The sequence below is a fragment of the Candoia aspera genome, chromosome 2 (assembly GCF_035149785.1).
Source record: "Candoia aspera isolate rCanAsp1 chromosome 2, rCanAsp1.hap2, whole genome shotgun sequence".
NCBI classification, from domain to species: domain Eukaryota; kingdom Metazoa; phylum Chordata; class Lepidosauria; order Squamata; family Boidae; genus Candoia; species Candoia aspera.
This window is the reverse complement of record NC_086154.1, coordinates 101,028,452-101,043,609: the sequence shown is the minus strand read 5'-3', so window position 1 is coordinate 101,043,609 and position 15,158 is coordinate 101,028,452. Positions and strand designations below refer to the sequence as shown.

The following is a 15,158-nucleotide window of genomic DNA, read 5'->3' as shown; positions in this document are numbered from 1 at the left end:
CGAGGCTCGTCCGGAATCGCAGAGACGCTCAGGCCACACCTCCCCGCCGTCGAGGCCGTCGTGTCGCCCAGCTCCGGCCCGTTCAGCTCGCCGCACCAGCCCGCAGGCCGCAGAGTCCCCCGGGACCTCCCGACGCCCGCCGAGGCCCGCCGGGACCTCCCGACGCCCGCCGCAGCCCCCCGCTCACCGCCAGTCCAGGTATTAAAGTCCAGGCTGGGAAGACCGACGAATCTAAGCCCGGGCTATTTGAATTAAGCCCAGGCGATTCTTCCGTTTCTATTCTTACTTCCAAAAAATGTAAGTAAGAATAGAAACGGAAGCGCTCCGCTTCTTTGCCCATGTCAAGTCCTTTTCTTTTTTTCGACGGCTAAGTTGAAGTTGTTTAAGAGTAAGAAGCACATACTTTGGAGTGAGCCCGTAAAGGATTACTTTGTATACCGTATTTCAAACCCAGAGAGCAACTGTGCAAGCATCGGAAGGAAGGTTTTGCAAAGGGCAGGAAGAAGCGACGGGAGGAAGGCAGGCAAAGTGGGTCTCCGGTAAAGCAAGCAGGTCGAGAGGCGCTTGAGCGGCGAAGGAAGCCAGACAACGTGGCCGGGCACCTTTTCGTACTTCCCAGAAAGATTCCTCGTATCCTAGCAACAGTTTGTCCTGCCCTTCCGAATAGGGATGAGGAAGCGCTCCCGCCGTGGAAGCAGGTGTAAGGCGGGAGGAGTCGCTTCCACTTCGGCCACGCCGCTGACAGGTAAGCTAGCGCATGCGCAGTCGCCGTGCCTCGAGACTGCAGGCCGCGTGGAGTAGCGGAAGAAGCCAATTGCCCGTTGCTTTCAGGTAGGGGCGACCCCGTGGCGGCTGCTGGAGTTCAGTGCCGGAGAGGCGGGCGGCCGCAGGGGTTGCCATGGCAACGTCTCCGAGGTGCGGGGCTGAGGAGGGGAGGCCTGCGCGAGCACGGGGAATGGGGCGCGTGGGGGTGGGGAAGGGGTCGCCCGTGTGGGGCGAGGCTGCTGGTGCGGCTGGCGCTGAACGGGGCGGAGGACAGCGCTTTCAAGGAGGCTCCCTCGCCCACGGGCATGCCAAGGGTCTCATGCCCCCGGAGTGATCAGGATTGGCGTCATCTAATGCGGCCAGTCAGTAACCAGTCGGTAGCCCACGGCCTCGATTTGGAGAAACAGGAGAGAATGAACGAACTATTATGGCAGGCAACCGTCCTATCGCACCGATACTTAAAGCCATTTGGTAGAAAGTAGAAAGATGAGAGGCAAACCATCGAGAGTAGAATGCATTATTGTCATTAGAATATATTCTTGTTATATTTTCAGGGACTATTTTCAGTGATTTGATACACAAGGCTTTCTACAAAATGCCCCCTCCTTTTTTTTTTTTTAACACATCCTTCTCTCAAATATCTTCTTTTTTTAACTGAAAGTGGCATAGGTTAAATTTTATGTAGACACTAATGCTGCCTTTGCAAAATCTGGAGGCTATGGTTTTTACATATTATGGCACAACTGGGGCTACAACTGGGTTCTGGTTCTCAGGATCTCAACCTCCAGTTATCTCTGCCTGTTCTGTAAGTTCCAACAGGGTTGACATCCTCTGGATCCTGTCAATTAAATGTTATGTGTCCCAGGAGGCCTGGCTTCTCTGCCACAGCATCTGCCTTATGGAGCAGCCTCTCCCACCCTCTGAAATTTGGTTGGCGCTGATATGGCCAACTTTTAAGAAGACCTGGTTGTTCCCCCCCACATCCTGATCTAGGATAGTATATGAGGGTTGCAACTATATGAGTTATCTGTCTGGCTCTTGTACAGTATGTTTTGTTTTATTATGCTTCATTATGTTACCATTTTCCTTTATGCTTGATGTTTTTAACCTTCGTTAGTCATCCAAAGTTACCTGGCAAGTGGATGGACATAAACATTGAAGAAATAAGTCCATCCATCCAATATCTGGACTGCAAAAATCCAGAGGATTGCTAGATGGCAGCTACAGAAAACACTAACACTGGTCATCTGGACTTTTGCAGCCCAGCTGTGGTAGTTCTAGTCCTTCCATTTGTAAGATCATATGTTAATCCAACATTTTCTTTAAGTAACAGACCTTCTCCCCCAATTGTTATCCCATAACTGGTATTTGGAGGCTTACTATATTTAATCAGCATGTAACATTGTGTCTTCAAGACTGCTAACTGTTGTTAGGCCAGATCTCAATGCATTCTTTTCAGTCTCCCTTTAAAAAAATCCAAATTCCATAAAAAGACAGCTTCTCTTATCCCATGATTACTATGTTTATTCAAGAACCTTTGATGAGAAACTCCCAAAATATGAACGATTTCTAATAAGTTTGACAATGAGACCGCAAAGGGAGGTTGTGCCTAGTAACATTTAAGTGTTGCACAGCTTCCCTATAGATGTAAATATAGATATAAAGTTCCTGAAAGCAAAGTTGTTCATATTGTCTGCTCTTTCCTACTATGGAAGAGTAGTTTTGTTGCACCTTACAGCTCTCATTATGTTTTCTTTATAGTTACATGATAGCCTTCTTATTTAAACCAGTTCAATATTTGTTACTTGTTAATGGATTCTGTTGTTTTTCTTCTACAAATGAAATAATGCCATTCTGCTGTTCTGATTCATGTGATCCTGTGTGGACAGGAGTTTCTGATTTTATTTATTGTCTATTTGGGTCAAAATTCTATAAAAAGAAAAATTGGCAATTTAGGATTCCAGCGCAGTAAAATACAGCTGAATCCCCCCGCACCCAGGATTTCTAGCATTTTTATTACAACATTTTCTAAGCCTTAGGGCATTAAAGTGGTACTATATCTGATGCAGAATAATGCTGTAAATAGCAATGGTTAAAAAAAAGAAATTTTACAAAACCCTGGATTCATTTCTGCTCACATAGTGCTGACAGGCACCTTATACTTTTTATCACTGACCTACTGAATAAGGTCCCAACTGGCACCTTGTCTTCCCGTCCCACTGGGACTCATAAATACTTCATTCTTAAGGTTTTCATTGGGCCCATACGTGCCCAGCAAGGAGGACATTTTTAATAGTAGTGTAAAAACTTTCAGATTTGTACCTTCGAATTCAAAATACAATCAAAATGCAATTGAACCAGGCTATTTGGAAGTGTTTTGAGCTGGGAAAAACTACTTTTCAATTTGAAACACTCTGTTTTATACTAAAATTTTCCAAAATGGTGAATACAGCCAATTTGGAAGCAAAACAACTGTTTCAAACTTAACTGTTTTTTGTGTTGCAAATTTACTTTCAAAATATTTTGTAGAACTGTAATTTTTAATATGTTTGACTCTTACTCAGTTTCCTATTACTGACTAATATGGGAGCTTGGTGTTGTTTATATTTGATTTGATTCCAGAATCCTGAATCTGTACTAATGCTAAAGGTTCTCAGTCAAAAATGTGAAATTTATGTTTAATAGTGTTATCTCCCATTATTGCTTTTATCTTCATATTCCGTTTTTTATTTCCATGATAATGCAAGCTAGTCAGAAGTGTTTTATTTTTGTCTCTTTCTCCAGTCAGAGCTTTTAAAATATATCTCATCTAATGAAATAGATAAATATAGTAACCTGATTCTTAAAGTTCTTTAAAAATATGTCTATCAGCAATGCTCTAGTGTATATGCTCAGTACTCTGTGGTATGCATTTATTTATATTATATAGCAAATGCAGTGTTTCTCATTAATTGCACTGGATCACAGTATCTTTGAGAACTTCTAGCTGTAATTATATAATATTTTCCATCATAAATGGTAACATTTTGCCTCTAAAATTTTTTTTTTTTTTGCTTTACGGTCACATGTATTATGATTGAAAATTTTGGAATATCATTTAATGCTCACATTCTGAATGGTTATTTTAACAATATTATTGATGACTGATGAATATTTAACAATATTATTGATGCCACTCTTCTATGCATCATAATCCTATATTTTAAAATTACACATGCACACGTGCTCACACACATACACTCACACACATACACATGCATTCACCTGTGCTGCTTTGGGTCTTTAAATCTTTGGTTGTTTTTTCAAAAAGGATTTTGCTGCAATCCTGTATGAAAAAATCCCTTTGGATTTTAAAAATTAGTTAACAACTTTTATTCTACTCCTTATGTAAGAAAGGAATGTCATTTATGTTACTTTTAAAAAGGTGTAAGGAACACCTTTCAGCATAATCCTGCTTGTCTACAGTACTCTGAAATAAGCATCAATAAGTTAAACGGGCCTGACCCCTGGGAAGGGTATGTAGGATTGTAATTTATGGTAATGTAAATCAACACATTAAAAAGTATTTTCTTGATTCAGAACTTAGTTTTACTTTTCACGAATTCCAAAAAAAATATATCTAATACGCAATGTTTTTCCATGACAAACCAATTGTGATGTTGTTGCTATTGTATTTATAATTGCACTACTGGTTTGATTACTGATTTGCAGGAATAGCAAATTAAGAAAATTCCTTTCAACATTTTTGTCCTATTTTATGCAGTACTGATAAGTCTGTCTTTGTTTTATTAATTTGCAGGGCAAAAGTGGGAACAGAGACTGCTTCTGAAGCCATGAGTACAAATAACCAGTGGGATGTGAACAAAGCACTAACTCTTGCTAGTCTTTTCCATTTTCTTTATGGTGCAGGAAATGCTTGTGCAATCCCATTTTTAACTCTGTATTTTCGACAGCTTGGGCTGACTGCTCCACTAGTGGGGATTATAATAGGACTCAAACACTTAATCACTTCTCTTTGGGCCCCACTATGTTCCTATGTAGCAAAAACCCACAATAAAAGGAAAGTCTTTATCAGTGGATCATTACTTTGCTCAGCTGGAGCAGGTTTGCTACTTACACCTATCCCACCAGTGAGCAAAGATGTTATCTATAAATATTGCAATATGAGCCAGCGTCCAGCTAAACAGTTCACTACAACCCAAGTGCCTGATATGAATGTGAACCATCTGAGTGCAATGAGTGGTAACCTTTTTCCTGATAACAAAATGTGGTCTACAGAATCACTTGGAATGATCTCAAAGGACCAGGAGTCTACTAGGAAACCAACAGTAATGCATACCTCATTCAAAATAAAAAGTATAAAAATCCCTTCTATAATGAACAAAGGTGCCAATGATATTGATATAAGTCCACAGAAACCCATAGATGTTTCTTCTGGTGTGGCATCTGGTATTTCTGGGGAAGACATTGTTGCAGCAGAGCAAAATCTGGAAAAAACTACTATGAATGGGTCTTTGAAAGTACCAGCTGGCATCATGATTATCAAAGAAAATACTGGCAAAAATGGCTCAAGAAGAAATAGTAACTTCACATTTTACACAGCCCCATTACCTGTTTCAGAGATATCTTCTGTACTGAAAAATCTATCAGAACGCAGGGAAAGAGCGCAAGATGTAAGCTCTCAATTACTTCATGGTACTGACTTCTTGGACAGTGAGCATCAGGTCTTCCTTATGGTGTTAGGTGCTGTCGTCTTTTGGGAGCTGCTGGCTGCACCGCTTGAGTGGATGGTTGATGACAGTCTCTATGAATACCTTGACTTTGTTGATGCTGCTGACAGATATGAGAACCTTTGGATTTGGAGTTACTTAGGTGCATCTCTGGGTGTCTGCAGCACAGCAGTATTTGTGGATCAACTGAATTGCTTTCTGAATACTAATATTCCACGTTTTGCAGTGCATTTTTATGGCTATGCCTTGTTCATGACACTGACATTACTTGTCAGTGCCTTCTTTCCTATTTATGTGTCAAAAAAAAATGAACATCTCAATAAAACAGTCAAAGCTTTGAACCTCATTGGGAGTGATGGTCGAACCATCTTGTCTGCTGTCACCGTCTTCCTCACAGGAGCTATTGGGTCAACTGTGCAGAATTTTCTTTTCTGGCAAATGCAAGATCAAGGCAGTCATGAATTATACATGGGCCTCTCAGTGACTATTGGACTAATTGCTGAAATCCTGCTCTACATCTTCAAAAGCAAACTATTGAAGGCTATCTCGGGTGGTGGTATAGTTGCCTTGGGATTAAGTTGTCTGGCAGCACAGCTGCTCTACTATTCTTTCCTCTGGAATACCTGGGCTGTGCTGCCAATCCAGATCCTCTGTGCCTTCAGCAATGGCGCTCTGTGGTGGGCAGTGAACATGCTGGCAGACGACATTGCCACTCCTGGCACAGAAAGGTCTCTGCACTTGGTCCTTCAAGGCCTCTCTTGTGGTTGTGGAGCCAGTCTAGGCAGCTTTGCAGGAGGGTTTGTTGTGAACAGCTTTGGTTTAGCAATGCTCTACAGAGCATGTTCCATTACCTTAATACTATGGCTAGTTTTATTCTTGATTGTCCAATCCAAATTACCACGACAGAAAAGGATTAATTATTCCCGTCTCCTAGCTGCAGATTCTAGTGATATGAGTGATTCTGATTATGATGATGATAAAGAAAGGGACTGGCTTGTAAAAGCTATGAAAGATGACAACTTTACTAGAAATTGGTAATAATACTGGATTTCATCAGTCACTTCATCAGAAAGTAGACTTCAGAGAATTAGGGTGAAGTTTTTTAAAATAATCCACATGGGATCTGTAAGAATGCATTCTACTGGCAGTTGGGTTTTATGATGTACATATTTGCTCAGGAAATTATAAAGATTTTATAAAGATTTTATTTTCTTAAGATTAATTTATTGTAAATATTTATAGCAATTTTGCTTTTCTAAAATGTTCATTTTCAAAATTAGGGAAAGGGGGCTTTCAACAGAAATACTGTCAGTTTTTTACACTGAGAATTGTCTTTACAGAGGCTGTTGAATCATTTTTAAAAAAACAATTCTTGGAAGTTTAAAAATGCTTCTATTACTTTTAATCACAGTTAGATAATAGTTACTATGAAAAAGAATATTCTGCTTGCTTTTTTATTAAATTAAAGGTCATTACAGATATTTCAGTATTTTTGAAAACTGAGCTGAAATTCTGGCAAATCATCTAATTCTTTAGGACAGTATTTTTCTTAAATCTACAAGATACATCTGATCAAATGTTTGAAATGTTCATACACTAAAAACATTTTAATTTTTTCCCCCAATAGCTGAAATGTGACCATAAAACCCTCATGAACTATAGATTAGGGGTTCTAGATTAGGGTGGTCACTTATTCCTCTCCAAAAAGGAAGACAGACTTGCATAGCATTTGCATGTGCTAGTTTATATATATACATTGCAAATCTAGAGATAATTTAAATAGAAATATATCTCACCCTGAAGAAGAAGTCTGCTGCTGATTTTAACCCCTGCTTTCCCTTTTTATCGTTCTTTAAACCACACTTGGCCTTCAAATAGAAGACTCTCCTCTATAAAATATGGTCACATAAGCAGTTTACACATGGCTATTACATTCTATCTTGCATTAATATTTACAAAATTCTCATATTTCTATAAATCTTCAGGATATATGTAACAGATTTGGGGGGGGAGGTGTGTGTGTGTGTGTGTGTGTGTGTGTGTTCTAGGATAAAATAGCACTTTTTAAAGTATCAGATGTTTTGCCTAAATACTCAGCTATAATACAATCTGGTTTAACAGATTTCCTTGTTCAGATCAAGGAGGCAATAACAAAACTGCTCTGAGGGCTACAAACACACAGTAAAGGACTTGATTCCCAACAGGCTGTTTACTTAAAAATGCACTATTATAGTAATTGCCTTTGTGTGTACAATTACTGAAGAATGGAATAAAGTTTCAGAAGAATGTTGTAAGAATCATGGGAAGAAAGCAATTGATTTCAGAGTAGAGATAAATTCACATGCAATCTTTACAAGTTCTGCTCCCATTCTGCAGTTAATAGTAAATACCAGCTCTCTTTATTTTTCCAATAAATACTGTTGCTGCTAACAAGTTGCCTTTTCATTGGAGGAAGTGTGGCTTCTAATTACAACAACAAAATAAAAATCCATCTTGGGAATGGAAGTTTCTTGAGCTATTTTACAAGTATTTTTTATTGTTTTATTTAAATTCTTATGTATTTAGAACAGGAATGTAACATGGAAGACAAGAAATTAATATAGGAGTTCCGTTTATGGATTTCGCCATGTCATAACTTACAAAAACCACACATGGAGGAAGAAAAATAATATTTGGATTAGGGATCGTGGGTGAAAAGGTCTGCTTCCTGCCCAGCTTCACATCCAAAAAACCATTCTGGAGTTGCCATTAACCATGAACACAAAAATGTATACGCCCAATTGATTTTGCGAGGGGGAATTAATTTAACCTACGGGCATATGTCTTTCCCATCCTCAACTGTTTTTTGGACAATAAGGCACTTGTCATGACTTCAAATTGTAAATCACCCAATGCAGTATGTAAGTTTTATCAAGTAATTTTAAATAAATTTTTGTATGCATGGTGCACATAAAAATTGCTTAGCTAAGAAAATCTTATTAACTGCATCCTGTTTATAAAATAATAGTTTCCCATATCCAGTAAAGGTCAAGGAATACACTTTCTGGTCACTTACATAAAAAAAGCAATTACTGAGACCAAAATGAAAAAAAAAGTGTCAATTTGCTGTACAGTATTATGTTTTCAGTTTGGCAGAGAATAATAGAATAATTTTTGGGGGAGGTACCATGTATACTTATCAGTAAGAAGTAAATCACATTCCAGATTGCCTGCGTAAGAGCTATCCCTCATTCAGATTTATTTTGTAATGCACAGTCTTTGTAAATAGTAAAATTGTACAATGGATTTATTCTACTGCCAGAGTTGTTTTGGAGATTTATTTTAGTCAATGATTATTTTAATACTGCCTTTCCTAAAAATCAAATCCAAAACATGTAACAGTATTTATTTGCCATGAAATATAATTGGATCCCTATCCAGTTGTTACATAATTACCAAATTACTTGTTAATATGATCAGGGAGCAGAAGTGTATTTATATGAACCACCATGCCATATACAGTACGTGTGAATGACATTATACTGCTGGGACTCTATATGACTCCAATCATTGGAGGTCTGAGTGCTCGTGCTGGGGAAGGAAGTGTTGATTTTGCTGCAGAGTTCAGCACTTCAGTTCCCCATCCAGAACTATGCAGTACCCCTTCAATAATACAGAAAAACATAGAAGTGTATGCTATGGGACATAAGGATGTTGTGAGAGGAGCAGATTTATTTCGGCGAATGCCTGCTGATAAGATGGAGAACAGACTTCAACAATTTCCTTGAAAAATTCTGAGCAAAACAATTTATTTTGTTTTAGTATGTAAATTTTAAACAAATGGGAGACAGCAAGCATATGTAGCCAATAGCATAGGTTGATCCAAGAGAAAAATCTGTTTTAAGGATTCGAGACTTCATATTTGAAGATAACTTTTGCTCTTCCTGACTACACCTATAGAACAATGGAGCAGCTGCCAAGTTGTCTATATACAGTATGCATAGTAATATCCTTCTCTGGCATAACTGTACTAAAGTTGTTTTTTCTTGATTATAATACTGTACAATACAAAAAATAAAACTCAGGAACTGGTTTTAAATATAGGATGATTCACGTATTTAATGAGTAATCATAGAATAACTTTAGACATGGGATGGGTTGAATACTTTGTTGGAATATGCCATTTGTGCAAGATATTTTTTAAAAAAACTATCTTCAGTCATTACAGCCTGAATTCTTGCTAAATCAAAGGAGTTAATTCTTAAATTACAGGGATAAACTGATTGTCATACATACAAGTTCTAAAGGAATGTTGTGGATTTGGCCAAACTGACATTAGGTGAGTAATGATTGCTAGTATTTAATATAAACAATTTTCAGCACTTCCTGAAAGCTTTGTGTGGCTTGAGCGATTCCTCGCCTCATTTTCAAACAAGAGCACCGGCCTGTGTTTTGAGTCGCCGCACCTTCCCATTTTTCCCTGATAATTTACCATGCCTCTGAAGCGAAAGTGTGATGCAAGTGCTGGTGATGCATCAAAGAAAAAAACGATCACCACTGAAACTAAAGTTTAAGTAATCAAGCATTCAGGATGAGGCGAAATGCCATTGCAGATTGGAAAAGCGTTGGGCTGCAGTAGGTCAACAGAAGTATTTTAAAGGTTAAAATAGGAATAATGGAACATGTGAAAGGCCCTGCCCTTATGACAGCCACAGTTATTACTCAGCAACGCAGCGGTTTAATGATTGAAATGGAAAGGCCATTGATAATTTGGTTAAAGGATCAAAATCAGTGTATATGCCTATTAGCCTTGCTTTATTGCAAGAAAACTGACTTAAAAGCTGCACATGCAGCAACCAAGGGTGATTTTGACAAAGGATTTGTTGTGAATAGGGGTTGGTTCAATTGTTTCAAAGCTAGGGCAAAGTTATGTAACATTAAAGTGCAAGGTAAAGCAGCAAGTGTTGATGTAAGTGCTGCATGTGATTTTCCTGACATGTTTAAGACAATTATCGAGGAGGGAGGTTATTTGCCACAACATATATTTAATGTAGATGAGACTGGCTTATTTGGGGGAAAAAATGCCTGAAACAGGCTATATTTCAAAATAGAAAAAAGTGCACCAGGGCATAAGGCGGCAAAGGATAGGCTAATGTTACCGCTTGGGGGTAATGCATCAGGGGATTTCCAGCTCAAGCCTTTGCTTATTTATCGCTCCCTAAATCCAAGGGCACGTCACCATATCACTAAAGCATCTCTTCCTGTTATTTGGATGGCAAGTGCAAAGGCTTGGGTTACAAGTGCCATTTTTCAAGATTAGTTCCTGAGCCATTTTGTCCCTGCTGTTCTACATTATTGCTTGGTCAAGCAAATTCTGTTCCAGATTCTCCTTGTACTTGACAACACACCCAGACATCCAGGCACTTCAGATGACCTTCACCCCAATATAAAGATGGTATTTTTACCCCCCAACAGCACATAGCTAATTCAGGCAATGGATCAGGGAGTCATAGCCTCCTTTAAGGCCTATTATTTATGGCACACCTCCTCACAAGCAGTCAGGGCTACCTAAGATGATGTGATGAGCTTAAGGGACTTCTGGAGGAATTATGACATCTACAATGCTATTAGACATATTGCTGATTCTTGGGATGAAGTGAAGCAGTCAAATATGAAAAGAGAATGGAAGAAATTTTGTCCCCAATTTGCGCGTGCTTCTCAGGAGTTTACAGCTGACAACATCGTAGAGGCCAGGCATGCTATGGTTGATCCTGGTAATTGTAATTGTGAAAATGATGTCACACAGTTACTCGACTCCCATGCTGAAGAACTGAGCAATGAAGACCTAATGGAACTAGATCAGCAGATGGTAGCATTTGAGGAAGAAGACTGGGACCTACAATTCCAGAACTGAAAAAGTGTGTGACAAAAGACTTAGCTGAAGCCTTTCATCTCACTGAAGCAGGGATGACAAAGAAGCAAGATCCTAATACAGAGAGGTTCACCAAAGTTTACCGCACAGTTACTGAGGGCCTCAGCTGCTATTTATGATGAGAAAAAGAAAATCTGTGTACAAACCTCCTTTGATGCCTACTTCAAGAAATTAACTGCTGTAGTAACCTCTTCCTCCACCAGAATCAAACCCTGACTCTCCAGCACCAGGTCCATCATCTTGAACAGTAGCCATGAACTGTTAACCTTTAATCATGATTTTTTTCTCTATCTAAACTGTTTTAAGAACTGTTTCTTGTATTACTATATTATTATAACTATTATTATATACTGTGTTATGTTTAAGATGTTGTATATTTGAAAATGTTTCTTAAGTTTCTGAAGTGTGTAAGTGTTTTATATGCATGCAAAGATGAAATAAATACTACCTACGAAGACAAACATTTGACTAAATAACCTGTTCCAGTTACATACAAATTTGACTTAAGGATAGACCTTGGGAACGGAACTTGTTCTTAACCAGGGGACTGCTAGTAGAACCTGGGAACAGCCATTGAAATGCCCCTCTCTCACATTCCTACCAAATGTGATGAGAGGACAGAGAAGCAAGCTTTTCCAAAGGTCTTAAAACAGAAACAAACTCATATGGAGATTGCAGTTGTTCAAAAAATCTGGTGCCATGTTATAAAAAGGGCTTGTAGTTCATAAACAGCTCTTTAGATCGTGTGTAGAAATCAGTTGTTATAACCGCTCCAGTAGATATCAAAGTCACATCTCATAAGCAGCTATGGTTATGAGTTAAAGGTTTAACAAGGCATTTCCATGTAAAGCACAATGGTGATTTAAATGTATTGCCTAAGGCATGTGTCTCCATAGTCGGACCAGAATCTCTAAAAATGAGGATAATTATCATACTAGTCTTACAGTAGTTGTATAAAAGCATTCCTGGGCATCACCAAAACTTGGATACTGGGGCTGAATCCAATCACTGGAGAAAACTATGCATTATAACAAAACATTCAGAACTTTAAAAAATGTTATTTCCTCCTATAATGCAGGCAAATGGAAAGATGTTTATACTGACGGAATAGTAATAAAGAGCAGTATGATTAAAATCAGTTAAATCAGCAGTATTACATGATGCAGATTGATAATTAAAACAATAATGCTTCCCTTCTCTTTCTTTTTTGAAAATTATTTAAAGCATTACACATGCACTGCACAGGTGAGGTGTTCACAATGCAAACTTTGAAAGAGTGTTTCACTTTGATGAAGTTTCATATGTATGTACATTTATTTGCAACCCTAGGTTTTAGCAAAATTCATATAAAATTACAACAATCCATATCAGTTAAATACATCCCCTCTAATAAGTGTCATATGAAACACCCCTTTGAACATGCTTTGCAAAGAACAATACCCCACCTGTGTGGATTTCCTTTATGTTGCTTCAGGATCTTCAGCAGTTCTAGCTGGTGAAACATCTGTGCCTCTTTGTATTCCAGGTTAGACACTTCTGTGCATGCAAAGAGGTTTCTCCTGGCCATTAGAACTGCTGGATGAAGACTTGAGGTGATGCAAAGCACCTTTTCTTGCAGAATCACATCACCACCTCAGCAAATTGTATCACCTCAGTAGTGTGAAGCATCTTGTTTAGGCAACGTACTGGTCCAAGAGAGAGGCAACTTTCCAAGAAAACCTTGGCATTCTATCCTGATTCTGCATAATTGCATAATTGCATCAATTTTTGTGTAAAACAAAGCAATCTCATAATGTGCCATAATTTTGCCACTCATGCCAATAACAGAGAAGTTCAGCAATGCTTGCCAGGAACAGATAATGAGACGTACACGGCCAAATAAACGTCATTTGAAAGCATTTTTGTGTAATTTGCAGACAAATCTCACAAGATCCAGTAACCTAAACTGGAGATTTTCTTTGTATAAAAAGCCCATTAGAAATGTATATCCAATGATGCTTACCATTATACAGTATATGTTATGTCTGACTTTGCTATAAATCCATTTACTTTTTTCCACCTAAAGGGAGAGGTATTAGTTTGCATTGATTCCAATCTTGTGACTGTATTCTATCTTGTACATCAATGAGAGGCACCAGGCTAGAAAGTGGGAGACCGTGAGTTCTAGTCCTGCCTTAGACACAAAGCCAGCTGGCTGACCTTGGGCCAGTCACTCTCTCTCAGCCCTAGGAAGGAGGCAATGGCAAACCACTTCTGAAATCTTCCCAAGAAAACTGAATAACTTGTCCAGGCAGTTGCCAGGAGTCAACACTGACTCAAAGGTACGCACATGCGCTCACACACACACACAAAACCCCACCTGCCTATTATCTGAATATAAGGCAGATATTAAATTTGAATAACAGCGGAACTTTGACTGTTAAATTAGGCTATCATAATTAATGTAATGGATTCATTGCTTCTCCTTCAGATACAAACTTTGTAACCCTAAGAGTTGCCTTCTGAAACCTATCTATGAGCATTTACTTCTTTCATTATTAGTGAACCTAAATACGAACAAGCCTTTCAAATAAATTCACTGGGTAGGATCTCTTAAAGGAATCAAATACTCTATGATTTGCTTAAGATTTCAGTTTGCCAGGTACCAGGGGTCTCAAGAGAAATGTATTAACCAAAAGAGTTTGGGAGAGAGGTTTCTCATAATTCGTTCTGAACATACATGAATCATTCTGAGTTTTTCCAAAAGATTTGCTATACTCAGCAAAAGAAATTTGCTGAGAAGAAACTTGGGGGTGACTTTGTGATGGAGTATATGTCAAAGGCCTGTTGTTGTTTATTCGTTTAGTTGCTTCCGACTCTTTGTGACTTCATGGACCAGCCCACGCCAGAGCTTCCTGTCGGTCGTCAACACCCCCAGCTCCCCCAGGGACGAATCCGCCACCTCTAGAATATCATCCATCCACCTTGCCCTTGGTCAGCCCCTCTTCCTTTTGCCCTCCACTCTCCCTAGCATCAGCATCTTCTCCAGGGTGTCCTGTCTTCTCATTATGTGGCCAAAGTATTTCAGTTTTGCCTTTAATATCATTCCCTCAAGTGAGCAGTCTGGCTTTATTTCCTGGAGGATGGACTGGTTTGATCTTCTTGCAGTGCAAGGCACTCTCAGAATTTTCCTCCAACACCACAGTTCCAAAGCATCGATCTTCCTTCTCTCAGCCTTCCTTATGGTCCAGCTCTCGCAGCCATATGTTACTACTGGGAACACCATTGCTTTAACTATGCGGACCTTTGTTGTCAGTGTGATGTCTCTGCTCTTAACTATTTTATCGAGATTTGTCATTGCTCTTCTCCAAAGAATTAAGCATCTTCTGATTTCCTGACTGCAGTCAGCATCCGCAGTAATCTTCGCACCCAGAAATACAAAGTCTTTCACTGCTTCTACATTTTCTCCCTCTATTTGCCAGTTATCAATCAAGCCGGTTGCCATAATCTTGGTTTTTCTGAGGTTTAGCTGCAAACCAGCTTTTGCACTTTCTTCTTTCACCTTCATCATAAGGCTCCTCAGTTCCTCTTTGCTTTCAGCAATCAAAGTGGTATCATCTGCATATCTGAGATTGTTAATGTTTCTTCCAGCAATTTTAACTCCAGCCTTGGATTCCTCAAGCCCAGCATGTCGCATGATGTGTTCTGCGTACAAGTTGAATAGGTAGGGTGAGAGTATACAGCCCTGCCGTACTCCTTTCCCAATCTTAAAC

The 15,158-nt window shown here is 39.1% G+C and overlaps 1 protein-coding gene across 2 annotated transcripts; it reads left to right on the top strand.

Annotated features, from left to right (window-relative positions):
* The first annotated feature begins 740 nt into the window (after positions 1-740).
* Positions 741-6,700, top strand: MFSD6L (major facilitator superfamily domain containing 6 like). 2 transcript variants are annotated; one of them, XM_063292588.1, is made up of 2 exons: positions 741-831; positions 4,565-6,700. In XM_063292588.1, exons 1-2 carry the CDS (start codon positions 758-760, stop codon positions 6,531-6,533), a joined length of 2,043 nt encoding a protein of 680 aa, XP_063148658.1. In that variant the 5' UTR covers positions 741-757; the 3' UTR covers positions 6,534-6,700. The 2 variants fall into 2 exon arrangements, with proteins under 2 accessions (XP_063148658.1, XP_063148659.1); XM_063292589.1 differs by having other exon boundaries at positions 827-915.
* Positions 6,701-15,158: the final 8,458 nt, after the last annotated feature.